The following is a 14,081-nucleotide window of genomic DNA, read 5'->3' on the forward strand; positions in this document are numbered from 1 at the left end:
TGCATTTTTTCGTCGCCGTTACCACTTTCTCATATATTGTCGCGACTTTTTTGTATTGAGCGCTCGTAAACGGCGGGCAAAACTTTCAGACTTTGCATGTTTTTGGAAGCTTCCCATAGGACTCAATGGCACTCTGCAGCTCCAACCTGGCCCAAGAAAAGTCACGATACTGAAGCTTGAATGAATCCGAAACTTTCATACTCGGCGCGAAGGCTACGAAAAAGTTGCGACAATTCGCGCAAGTCGTAACGCTATGAAAAAGTCGTGACAATTTGCGAAACAGTCGTAACGGCTACGAAAAAATCACAAAATACCGATCATTACAAAAAAAAACTCATTTGGACGCCTTCGGACCGTTCGTGGATTAGTAAATCAGCCCCTTAGAGTTGAGGCTTTCTCACTTTCTACTGGTACTTTTCCTTCTTCATACAAACAAGCACTAATCACTCCTGTCCTCAAAACAAACATTCCCTTGATCCTAGCTCCCCCACCAACTATTGTCCAGTTTCCCTTCTTCCAATTGCATCCAAATGGTTGGAGAGGCTTGTTTATAACCAGCTGGTCTCACTCACAACTCCATTCACAGCCCCTTGTAGTTTGGCTTGTGCCCAACACACTTAACAGAAACCACACTCATCTTCTCCTGACAAAGTTTAAGGGTCACTATTTCATACTGATTCTTCTAGATCTCTCTGCAGCCTTTGACACAGATGTCCACCCACTCCTCCTAGAGATTCTCCACTCAGCTGGCATTCGTGACATTGTTCTTTCTTTGGTATACATCTCATCTTTCTTGACAGGTCCTTTAAAGTTGCCTTCTCTCTAACTCTTCCTCTACCTCATTCACGCTCTCTCTGTTGGAGTTCCTCATAGCTCTGTCTTAGGCCCTCTTCTGTTCTCAATCTATACAACTTCTTGAGGGAAAATTATTCCGTAATTTGGATTTCAGTACTGCCTGTATACCGATGAAACAGAACTCTACATGTTTACTCCTGACCTCTCTCCTTTTGTCCTTTCCCAAATTAGACTGTCTGTCTATAATATCCTGCATTTGACAGTGCCAACTAAAACTGAATCTTTTTAATCTTTTAATAACATTACCTTTCAATTAACCACACAGGCATGCTGCTCTATGCACACAGGAGGCTTATTTGGTAGTAAATCTTGTTTTTATTCAACCAAAACTTACCACCAAATCAGGAATTCAACATGTCGAGCCATTGGTTGGTGATCACTGCTATACTACTATTACTTTGTTAGCCCTGAGGTATATACAGCTATTTGTAATGGTTGCAAAAAAAGGTATGGACTGGGATTCAAATTAGGCTCTGGCATTTCAAGCACACAGAGGCCCATACAGCTCCTACAAACTCAATACATAATGACTGTCTATGGCAGTGCTTTCCAACTGGTGGCCCCTGTGTGTGGCTACAGATGCCCCCCACCCCACCTGGCTGCTGTGACTGCTTACCTTTGTGTAAGCTTTAAATGGTATCAGTACTGAGATTAACTACCCCTGCATTGTTCACACCTTAGATTCAGGATGTAAACCCCAGTATTGTTTAAACATGTAATCCCCTGTACTGTTCATACCTTTTAGTCCCTGCATTGTTCACACCTACTTCTTTCACATGAATGAAGGGTGATATGCTTACAGTGAGCACCAACCAGTTGCATACCCCCCAACTGTCCCGATTTTCGTGAGACAGTCCCTCTTTTGACAGCTCAACCCGCAGTCCCTGATTCTTACTGAAAAGTCCCTCTTTTCCCTTTGAGCTCCTGCACTGAAGCTAAAAAAAGATACAAATTTCGGCTTTCCGAAAATACCGCCATACGCCTCCTACCTGTGCTTGCACCCGAATGAATGGAATAGGCTCGGTTGCAGGCACATGTAGCTGAAATACGCATAAAAATGCGAGACTTTGCTTTCTCTCGTCTTTTAATGTGGATATCGGCTACATATGCCTGCACCCGAACGTATTCCATTCATTCCAGTGCAGGCACAGGTAGGAGGAGTATTTTTGGCAAGCGTTTTTCAGCTTGCCGAAAACATACGCCATACACCTGGTCTGACATTAGCCTTAATTAAAAATAGCTTTTGGCAGAGAGCCCTGAAATCTTAATGATCGTCACCTGCACTTGAAAAGATTGTTTCTTGCTTTTAATTAAATAAGTGGACTTTTGGCAGAGAGTCCAGAAAGGTAAAAAGCCACACCTGCACTGAGATACAATTGTAACTAATAGGCTTAACAAGTCTCTTAGGCTGATGTCAGACATGGAGCAGGGCAAATATTTTCGGCAAGCGGAGTGGGGTCTTCCATTATGGGCCCTCCACCATGTAGGCAAGAAGAATTCCGGCAATTGCCAGAACCCACAGATTGCCAGCCTGAGCCTGGGGCTATACACCTTCTAGTGTAAGCCCTAAAGTATATACTGCCCTGTGCACTAGGTTCTGTATGTGTTCTGATTATTAACCTTTATGTATATGTAAAGCCTTCTGTAATAGGTATTATACAGCTTTTTGTTGCTTAAACCTTAGGTAAATACAGCCCTCTGTACTAGGGGCTATGAACCTACTGTATATTGGCCCTTAGGTAAATTCTGCCCTCTATACTAGGTGCTATACACCTTCTGTATCTTGGCCCTGGTATATACAGTCTTTGTACTGGGTTTTATACACAGTCATAGTTACATAGGGTTGAAAAAAGACCATAGTCCATCAAGTTCAACCCATCCAAGTAAACCCAGCACACACAACCTATACTTGCCAATCTATACACTCACATTCATAAACTATATATATATACAACCACTAATACTAACTGTAGATATTAGTATCACAATAGCCTTGGATACTCTGCTTGTTCAAAAACTTATCCAGGCCCCTCTTAAAGGCATTAACAGAATCTGCCATTACCACATCTCTAGGAAGGGCATTCCACAGCCTCACTGCCCTCGCCGTGAAAAACCACCTACGCTGCTTCAAATGGAAGCTCCGTTCCTCTAATCTCTTTGTGCGTTGATCCTTTTTATGGGAAATAAGAACATCCCCTATCTGCCTATATTCCCCTCTATTGTACTTGTACAAAGTAATCATGTCCCCTTGCAAGCGCCTCTTTTCCAGAGAAAACAACCCCAACCTCGACAGTCTAACCTCGTAGTTTAATTCTTCCATCCCCTTAACCAGTTTAGTTGCTAGTCTCTGCACTCTCTCCAGCTCATTAATATCCTTCTTAAGGACTGGAGCTCAAAACTGTACTGCATACTCAAGGTAAGGCCTTACCAGGGACCTATAAAGAGGCAAAATTATGTTCTCATCCCTTGAGTCAATGCCCTTTTTTTTATACAAGACAGCACTTTATTTGCTTTAGTAGCCACAGAGTGACACTGCCTGCAATTCCATTAAGGATACCCCCAACACACTACCATTCAGTAGATAGTTCGCGTTTATATTATTTCTACCAAAATGCATAACTTTGCACTTATCAACATTGAACCTCATTTTCCAGTTTGCTGCCCAGTTTTCCAATTTTGTCAAATCGCTCTGCAAAGTGGCAGCATCCTGCATGGAACTTATAGTTTTGCACAATTTTGTGTCATCAGCAAAAATAGAAACAGTATTCTCTATGCCCACCTCTAAGTCATTAATAAACAAGTTAAAAAGCAAAGGACCAAGGACTGACCCCTGCGGTACTCCACTAACCACACTGGTCCAATTAGAAAATGTTCCATTTACCACCACTCTTTGTAATCTATCCTTCAGCCAATTCTCTATCCAATTACAGATATTATGTTCTAGGCCAATATTCCTCAATTTGATCATTAACCTTCTGTGAGGTACTGTATCAAACGCTTTAGCAAAGTCCAAAGTCTTAGTTATAGCCTTGTGGCATGCATGAGGGTCTGCTCTCTGGCAGTTCTAGAGAAGACTAGGGTCATTGCCTCCCGGGACTTCTGACATGGTTCAGTGCTCCAAAAGTTGGCATGCTTGCAGCGGGAGTGCTCATACATGGATTCACATTCGGTGTTTGGCAATGTTTGGTTGTTTTGGGTGCTATGGCATGTGTGCTAGCAGCCTTCCCTCTCAGGGTTTTGTCTGTGTGGTTGTTGCTTTGGCACACCAGTTGTGCATTCAGGCCAGCTAGAGTGCATTGTTTTGGTGTGCATTGCCTGGCTTCTGTGCCATTGGCTATATGCATTTTGACTTTTTGGTTCAGAAGGGTGTGCAGACTGTTGTTGTTGTTGTTGTTGTTTTAGCCTCAGCATTTGCATTCATTAGATTCTTATGTTCCCCAGTTTGGTTGGGCTTAGTGGGCTTTGAGTGCTGCAGTGTCTCAATACAGTTGGACTTCTGCATGTTGCATCAGCACTTGTTGGGTCTTCTTTTGGTAGGTGTAGACAGTTGTCCACTCTTTTTTGAGCTGCTCCCATTGAGCTGTGGAGTAGATGCTTGCAGGTGACAAACTTTATTTTCTAGGGCAACTGTTTGGGGCTTAGGGTCAGTTTCTTAGCCCCAGCACTAGTGAGTTTATTATCCTAGTTGTTGCCAGTTTCTGGTGTGGTTTTTCTGGCCTGCTGGCTGTGCTAGGGTAGTGATAGTATTGAGCTGGTTTTGCCAGGATTATGGTCATCTGCAGTGAGCGTCTGGGTCTTGTGAAAGGCCCTCTGGTCTGTGAGGGAACCCCTGTCGCAGGGAATGGACATTTATTGTTCTGGCTTGCTTTTCTCATTATGCATTGCAGTAGTTGGAAATTGAGCTTTGGTTGTCAGCCACTTACCAATACCTTGGGGGGATTGTTGTTGTTCTTTTGGTTGTTCAGCATTCTTGTCTCATTTCCAGGAATTCATTAGTGTTCCTGTTTCCTCTTCGGGACGTTGGCCTTGTTTTTGGCCTTTCTTTTGGGGTTTTGTACCTTTTTGTTTCCCACCCCTTACAGTTTTGTGGGGCATGGCTTGGTAGATCCCATGTGTACTGACATGGTGGGACGCAGAAGAAAAGGAGAATTTTACTTACCTTCTTGACGTAAATTCTATTTCTTCTAGTCCCAACATGTCAGTACAGGTTTCCCATCCCAATTTTGCTTCCTGTAGTGCTATGGCAAATGTATAACAGTGGTGAGGAGGAAGTCAGGTGGTCTTATAGGGCAGGATTCATTTTAATTGGCTTGGTATAGGTCCTACCTCCGGTGGGGGAGGGGCGATGCTACCCATGTGTACTGACATGTCGGGACTAGAAGAAATAGAATTTACGTCAAGAAGGTAAGTAAAATTCTCCATCTTTTCAGGCAGTTCGGGCCTATGGGAAAAGAATTCCCAGTTAGTACAGGATGCCCTAATAGTGCCTATTCCATTTTTGTGTTACGTGAACAATGTTAAATGAGATGTTCATTTTCACCAACTGACACAAGGACACCCACTCCATTTAGAAGAAAGGAGGTTCCGTTTAAATATTCGGAATTTTTGCTGTGAGAGCTGTGAAGTTGTGGAATTCCCTCCCTGAACCAGTCATACTGGCTGATACATTATATAGCTTCAAGAAGGGGTTGGATGGCTCTCTTGCAGGGCCGGAACTAGGGGTAGGCAGAAGAGGCAGCTGCCTAGGGCGCAACGATTGGGGGCACCAGGCAGCCTCTCCTGCCTACCCCTAGTCCGCTCTCTTTAGTCATTGCCCCCGCCGCTTGTCCTTACCCCCGCGCGTTCAACTGCGCATGCGCGCCAAAGGCAGGGGGGGGGGGCGACCGGGTTGCCTAGGGCGCCCGGTCGGCTTGGCCCACCCCTGCTCTCTCGCAAGGGAGGGAATACAGCTCTTAGTACAAGTTAATCTTGGGACTGATCCAATTGCCATTTTGAAGTCAGGAAGGATTTTTTTCCCCTCTGAGATGCTTCAGATGGTTTTTTTTGCCTTCCTCAAAACTAGCAGTTAGGCAGATTATATATAGGCATATGGTTGAATTGATGGGCGTATGTCTTTTATGTATGTTACTATGTTAACATACCTCAGTTCCTACAGAGGGCCTCTGGCCACCAGTTTTCTCAGACAGACTTCCAGTCATTCAAAACCTGTGTAGAAGGAGGAGGTCTTGTTGCCAAAAGTTAAGCAATTTATGTTTGATGGTATATCAAAACTCCCTACATGAGCCCTGTGCCCCAAGGGGCCCTAACTTGATTCTTCACACAGGATGAACCACTCAACCTGCTCTATAGTATCTTGCTTCAAATATCATATTTTACACATCCTCTTGCTATGTGAAAATGAGTCTGAACTTCATTCTTTCTCCAACAATGAACCTAGAGCTGGGCGGTATGACCAAAAATTTATATCACGGTATTTTTCAAAATTATATCGGTATCACGGTATTTGACGGTATATAAATAAAAAAATAATAAATAATAAATATTGGTGGCCCCCCCACCCCCCCCAACACCAACCCCCAACACCAACCCCCCAACCCCAACCCCAGCCCCCCCCAACAACCCCAGCCCCCCCCCAACACCAACCCCAGCCCAACCCCCCCCAACCCCAGCCACAACCCCCCCAACCCCAGCCACAAACCACAACCCCCCCAACCCCAGCCACAACCCCCCCAACCCCAGCCACAACCCCCCCAGCCCCCCAACCCCAGCCACAACCCCCCCAGCCCCAGCCACAACCCCCCCAGCCCCCCCAACCACAACCCCAGCCACAACCCCCCAGCAGAACTTACCCAACTTGTGGTTCCTCCAGCTCCAGCGATGCGTCCTAGCGACGTCGCGTGCGCGCTGACGTCACATGCGTGCCGACGTCACGTACGCACGGGCGCAACCCGGAAGTAATAGGAGGAAAACAGCAGGAGGCGCGCATACCGGTATAGCGGTATGTTTAAAACTCATACCGTTTTTTTTTTTTAAAAACCGGTATACCGGTTAAACCGGTATACCGCCCAGCACTAAATGAACCTTTGACACTCCTCTACAGAAACAAGGTTGCCTTGAAGGCTATATCCCTTCCAAGTGTAGCCATGGGGGCAGCCATTCAAGCTGGAAAGAAAGGAGAAAAGGCACAGGTTACAAAGCAGATAACATATAAACTGAGTAGTTACTATTTTATGCTACAGAGCATATCTGTTATCTGCTATGTAACCTGTGCCATTTCTCCTTTTTTTCCAGCTTGAATGGCTGACCCATGGCTACACAGCAGCTTTTACCAGCACAGGGCAACAGTTCATTATATTTTAACAACTTAAAAAGATTTTAGGTGATTTAGGGATTTTTTGGTGTTACTGTTTCTTTAAGATGGTTTTACACATTTCAGTTATACTATATATTATATAAATTGAGTTTTGTACTATTACTGGTACATATATGATGCTCTGTCAAGCCCAACTGATATCCATGTACAGGTATGGGATCCATTATCCGGAAACCCATTATTCAGAAAGCTTCAAATTACTGAAAGGCCATATTCCTTAGACTCCATTTTAATCAAATAATTAACATTTTTTTTAAAAATGATGATGATAATAATAATAACAATAATAATAATAATAACAAAACAGTGATTTGTACTTGATCCCGAGATATAATTAATCCTTATTGGAGGCAAAACAATCCTCTTGGGTTTATTTAATGTTTAAATGATTTTTTTGTAGACTTAAGGTATGGTCCCCTTATCCGGAAAACACCAGGTCCAAGCATTCTGGATAATAGATCCCATGTATGACTGCCTTTAGGGCCAAGGGTTATCCTCCGATACTCCAGATTGGTTATCTTTATTGTACTGTGTTATTCATGGTCTATTGGCATTTTTGGCAAGGCCATAAAGGCCCAGGCCTAGGGCAGCACAAATCTAGGGATGGCATGCCACCCAGTCACACCTGAACTTGGCCAAAAACCAGATCTTTCTAATTTGACCCAGAGCATCGGTAGCCAAATCATGTATATTTAACTGATTGTTTGGCAACTACCCTAAAAGCATATGCCTAGCTTAATTCTCACTTGTATGACACTTATGTAGCACCTATTTGCCCATTTGTAATCATGGAGCTCCTCTGTATGTTGTAATTTTTGATTGGGAAATTTTTAATTCATAATTTTTAATAGGGAATTCATTTTTCCAAATCTTCTGTTTCAAGTATTGGCAATAGATAAATTTAGTTTTTGTTATCTGATTTTCTCTCTTTCAATCAACAGTTGGACCGCCCTATACTTTGCACTTTCAAATTAAGTATTATTCATCTGAACCTAACAACCTTCGTGAAGAGTTTACACGGTACGTAAGTGCATGGGCTTTTTGTAACACTAGGTTGCTTTTTACTATAAACAGGTATTGGACCCCTTATCTGGAAACCCATTATCCAGAAAATTCCGAATTACAGAAAGCCCATCTCCCATATACTCCATTTTAATCAAATAATTCACATTTATAAAAATCCTTATTGGAGCCAAAACAATCCTAGTGGGTTTAATTACTGTTTAATTTATTTATTTTTTTTAGCAAACTTAAGGTAGGAGATCCAAATTACGGAAAAATTCCTTATCCAGAAAACCCCTGGTCCCAAGCATTCTGGATAAGGGGTCCCATACCTGTACATTTATTGTCTACTGTATTTTACCAAAATGCGCTCCAGAGATGATGGATTTATACTTTTAAACATTTAACATTTTCTAATTTAAAATGAATATGACCTTGCTTTGTCTCCTATGTAGCCTTGGTTAAACAGAACCATAAATCTCTCTCTGTAATTTATAGGTAGTGCCCTGTGCTGTGTTGCTTAGCATACAAAACATACATCTATTAGTCCTGAACAGTCTGATGAGCTCCTAGGAAACCAGCAGCTCTAGATCTTGCATTTATCATTTGCCTTTGCAGAGAAAGCTAAAACTGCTCTTATTCCCAATGCAAAATGCTTACTCTTTTCCTGTCCACTAAACAAGGACAAACCCTGGACATAATTACAGTAACAATGTCCATTGTATGTACCCTTTAATTACAGTCAAAGAGAATTTGCAGCTTATTTTTAATATTGTCTTTCATCCCAACAAAGTAAACCTGCTAATAGCTGGTGAACTACCATTAAAACTGATCAGTTTATAAAAGTGCCAAAATATCGACAAAACTGTAGAAGGTTCTTACATACAAATACTGAGTTACATACAAATACTGACACTAGGTAAAGAGGACCCTGCTCATTAGAACTTACAATCTAAAAGGAGAAAAGGGTATGATACACAACTAGTGTTGCCACTTGGCCATTATTTTGCCAGCGTGGTTGGTAAAAATGATACCAATGTTATTAATTTGGAAAAAATATTATAGTATATTAAAGGCCATGATTAAAAAAAACTTTTTAAACTTTTTAAATTAAAGGAGAACCACACACACCCCCACAGGTATTAAAGCCCCTTTAACTGGCCTACATCGAGCCCTCTCCCTTCTCGCATAGTCGCAAATAACTCTAAATACTGGCCCTATAGAAAACCCAACCTAAAAGAGCAGAGCAGCAGCGTACTTGGGTCCCATCTTCCATTCAATTGAAAATGTTTCGGGTCTCACTGCCAACACGGACCCTGCTTGAGCATGCGCAGCTGAAGCTGATTTCCTGCTAGCTCCAACTGCACATGATCAAGCAGGGTCTATGTCGGCTGCTGCACTGCTCTACTCTTTTAGTTTGGGTTTTTATATAGGGCCAGTTTTTTGAGTTATAGACTATGTAAGAAGAGAAAGGTGAGGGGATCGATGCAGGCCAGTTAAGGGGCTTTTATACCTGGGTGGGTGCAATTCTCCTTTAAAGTTGACAAAACAGCACATAAAAATTTCAAGTAATTTGAAAATATGGGCCCAGCTTTTTTTATGCTTGAAATAAGAAGTTGAAAAGCATTTTTTTCTAAATCTGAAACTGTTAGAGAATTTGGCCTCTTTTCAGAGATATCAGAAAATTACGGTATTCATTTTTAAATTCTCCCTTTTCTGTTTTAGGTACCTTTTTGTATTACAGCTTAGACAAGATATTCTTTCAGGAAGGTAAGACCATTTTATGTTAAAAGTAGAATGGTTCTAATTTGAATGTTATGCTGCATCATAGATACCATAGTCTGTATAGCTTAAAAAAAAGTGCCCTAGCACACAGGCAGTTCTAGTATTGATGGTTTAGGAAGGGTGGATTTGTGGACAGTTGTAGACAAACATGCAGAGCCAGTTTAACCAAAAATGCAGTTTTTAGACATAACTAGGGAACTCATACAGTCTGTTCTACTTATGTGCTCATAGATCTTTGAACAATCAGAATAAACACCATGTTAGCTAATTTTAGCCTTAAAAATAGACATAGATCAAGTATACAGTCATAATGTGTTAATATTATATGTCTGCTGCACACTGTCCCTGCTTTTTAGTGTACAGATTTTTTCATTGCATCTGCTTCCTAGATCAGGGATCTTAAGGACGAGGGCAGATGAAGTGTTAATCCGCTTCCTGCACTTTTCTGCCTGGCTGAGAAAAGTGGACCGGTAAGCCACTCTGCAGGGCGGATCGGCGGTTGGCCAGGAAAAAGTTTGCTTTCATCTTTTTTAGGCCAACTGCCTATCCGCTTCACAGAGCGGCGTACTGAATCGGATCCACTTCACTCAGCCAGTCAGAAAAGTTTTGACCAGTATTTCAACAGCAAAGCTCTAAACATGATGATTGATGCCAATGTTATTAACAGGGAAGACAAATATAGCAAAGTCAGTATTTTTTCCAGTCCTAGACATTGTAGAAAAAGTTTGGACATTCCAACTTTAAGTGACATGTAGGAAGGTGTAACCACTCCCACCATCATATTATTAATATCCAGCCCATGATATTATTTTATAAACGGTAATGTAATGAAAGTCTCAAAGGTTGCTATAGGTTTATTAACTTATAGCAAACAGTCAGGAGGTAGCATTTGTTGGTTTCCTGTGTAAAAGAAAGCATCTGTATGGGTGCTGTGAGTAACTAACTAGACTAGAAATCTTTTTACCTGTTATAACATAACCCTTATAGTTTGTTTGTAGATTGTTTTGCATCCAATAAGGATTCATTATATCTTAGTTGGGATCAAATACAAAGTTATGTTTTATTACTACAGAGAAAAAGGAAATCATATTTAAAAATTTGAATTATTTGCTTATAATGTGGTCTATGGGAAATGGCCTTCCTATAATTCGGAACTTTATTTAGTTCTTTTTACTGCTTGGTAAATGTATAACAGTGGTGGAGAGGAAGTCAGCTGGTCTTTGGTATTAGTCCTATCTCCTGTCTAGGCAGGGCATACAGCCCATCAGTACTGACATGTCTGGACTAGAGTTAACGAGTTTTCAGTAATGGATCTGAACAAAGTGCTAAAATGGACAAAAAAATTCACATAGTTATTTTGCTTCCCTCAACACTTGCACACAGCCTCAATGAACAGAGTCGGCCTGCTTTAAATTTATTGTATGTCACTGCAAATTACAGGGCACAACCGGTGCAACGGAGCACTGGAATTAACAAATGCACACAACCAACTGTCTTGGACCTACATAAGTTTACACTAATGGCATTAGTTATAGCAGACAGCATCTACAAAGCCATTCTTGCATAAGTTGCCAATGTGCAACCATTTAGCACACTGTACTTGTGTTCCTAAATAAGCTTTATAGTGATTTATATCTGGAAACACAGGTCAATAGGTCACTTATAGCCAATCACAACTTGGAATTACTGCAATCATTAGAGTGAGACTTTGGGCCCGATTCACTAAAGTCCGAAATAAGGAGTGCTATTTATAGCATGCGTTAAAAATCTTATCACTTCTTATTTTTCGCTCGATTCACTAAAAGGACACTTGTCATAATTAAGAAGCGATGTTCTTGGCGTTATTTATCTTGCGACGACATATTTTCAAGCAATATATTACGCAGCGCACAACATATTACGCAGCACGTTGCTTGAAAATATGTCGTTGCAAGATAAATAACGCCAAGAACATCGCTTCTTAATTATGACAAGTGTCCTTTTAGTGAATCGAGCGAAAAATAAGAAGTGATAAGATTTTTAACGCATGCTATAAATAGCACTCCTTATTTCGGACTTTGTCTTCCACATAGCTGATTTTTTTTTTCTTTCATTTCTTCAAACAGAGCCTTGGTTTAGTAATTAAATCCTTGTTTCTTCTGCGCCCCTTCCAGTGACGGAGACCAGGGGCCCACCAGAAATCCTTAGCCCATTGGCCTGCTATCCAAACAATATTTCCTCCTTTCCTCAACAACCTCTTTATTCTCCTCTTTTATTTACATGCTAGCGTCTATTCTTCCATCTATTTCTCCTCTTTGTTCCCATTCAGAAATAGGGAATGAGCATGAAGCAGGCCAAATGGTCAGGAGCAGGAGGGCCCACTTATACCTGGGCCCACCGGGAGTTTTCCTGGTATCCTGGTGGACCAGTCCGACACTGGTCCCTTCCATGTCCGTTTGGATGGGCTGTATGCTCTGCGCAGACAGGAGATAGGACCTATACCAAAGCCAATCAAAAATAGTCCTTACCTATAAGAACACATGACTTTTTTTTCACCACTGTTATGGCCTTTGGCTAGTGTGTCCATCGGCCCTGCTTATGATCTTTGACTCTCGTGGCCAATGGCCCTGGTTATGGCTTCTGGCTTTTGTTATGGCTTGTGTGGCTGCTGGCTCTGGTTATGGCCTCTGGCTCATGTGGTTGGCAGCTCTGTTTATGGCCTTAAACTCATGTGGCCAATGGCCCTGGTTATGGCTTCTGGCTCTTATTTTGGCTTTTGGCCCTTGTTATGGCCTTTGGCTTGCATGGCTGCTGGTCCTTGTTTTGACCTACGGCTGATGTGGCTGCTGGCCCTTGTTAGGGCCTTAAGCTTTTGTGGGATTTTGTTTTTATGTGCCTGTTGGCAATGAGTGCATGTGGCTGCTGGCATTCTTCCATGGCATTTGGCTCATTTGATTGCTAACCTTTTCCATGGCCTTGGCTCATGGGTTTGTAGGTCTTTGTTAAAGCCCTTGGCACATGTGGTTGCCGGCCTTTGCAGTGGTCTTTGGGGTATGTGGCTGCTGGTCTTTGCCGTGGTGCATGCGTTTGCTAACCTTTGCAGTGGTGCATGTGTTTGCTGGCCTTTGCTGTGGCCCTTGAAGCATGTGTTTGCTGGCCTTTGCTGTGGTCCTTGGCACGGATTGCAGCTGGCTATGCTGTGGACCTTTACACATTTGGTCGCTGTCCTTTTTGCATGTGGTGGCTGACCTCTTGCTTTGGCAGGCGTGGCTGCTGGCCTTTGCTGTGTCTTTTGGAAGGCATGTATGCTGTTCTTGGTGGCAGTTTTTGGCAGGGCAGCTGGGGTTGCTTCAGTGTAGGTTCATATGCCATCAGATGGTTGCCCTGAGTTGTGTAAATAGTAGTTAGTTTCTGTGCGGATTGATATTCAGCAGTTGCCGGTTGGGTCAGTGTTGGGTTGTTTTTGGTTTTGTATGCCACTGCCTTCTAGCAATGGCTAGTTTGTGACGAGTGTTTTGCAAGTGCAGCAACTGACTAGTGCATCAGTGGTTGCTATGTGTTTGTTGTCTTGGGAATCAACGTTTGCAGATGTGATGCTAGTTATGTGCTATTGCTTGTGTGCTAGCTGTCTTTTAATCTGGTATTTTCCGTGCTGGCATGTCCATCATTTTAGCATCTGTTGGTTTTATTGTGATTTATTCCCACCCCTCATTATTTAGGGGCATGGCTTGGTAGATCAATCCCATCCATATTGACATGGAAAGGATGAAGAAGAAAATGAGAATTTCACTTACCTTCATATGGTAAGGTTTCGTAAATTCCATTTCTTCTAGTCCCAACATGTAGTACAGGGTTTCCCATCCCAATTATTTAGTACTTGTTACTGCTTGGTAAATGTATAACATTGGTGAGGAGGAAGTCAGGTGGTCTTTGGTATTAGTTCTATCTCCTGTCTGGGCAGGGCATACAGCCAATTTGTACTGACATGTCGGGACTAGAAGAAATGGAATTTACGAAACAAAGGTAAGTAATATTATCATTATCTTTCTTTAGGGCCTGGCATTACTCTGATTTGTGTTTTGCATAC

General features: G+C 42.2%; 1 protein-coding gene across 2 annotated transcripts in view; it reads left to right on the forward strand.

Annotated features, from left to right (window-relative positions):
• The window catches only part of epb41l4b (erythrocyte membrane protein band 4.1 like 4B), a 179,845-nt gene that overhangs the window by 103,361 nt on the left and 62,403 nt on the right, over positions 1-14,081 (forward strand). For both annotated transcript variants that reach the window (XM_031904419.1, XM_018094865.2), the window contains exons 4-5: positions 8,170-8,248; positions 9,956-10,000. In XM_031904419.1, coding sequence (XP_031760279.1) covers positions 8,170-8,248; positions 9,956-10,000 — 124 coding nt within the window. The remainder of the gene's footprint in view (positions 1-8,169; positions 8,249-9,955; positions 10,001-14,081) is intronic.

The sequence above is a fragment of the Xenopus tropicalis genome, chromosome 6 (genome assembly GCF_000004195.4).
Source record: "Xenopus tropicalis strain Nigerian chromosome 6, UCB_Xtro_10.0, whole genome shotgun sequence".
Taxonomy (NCBI): Eukaryota; Metazoa; Chordata; class Amphibia; order Anura; family Pipidae; genus Xenopus; species Xenopus tropicalis.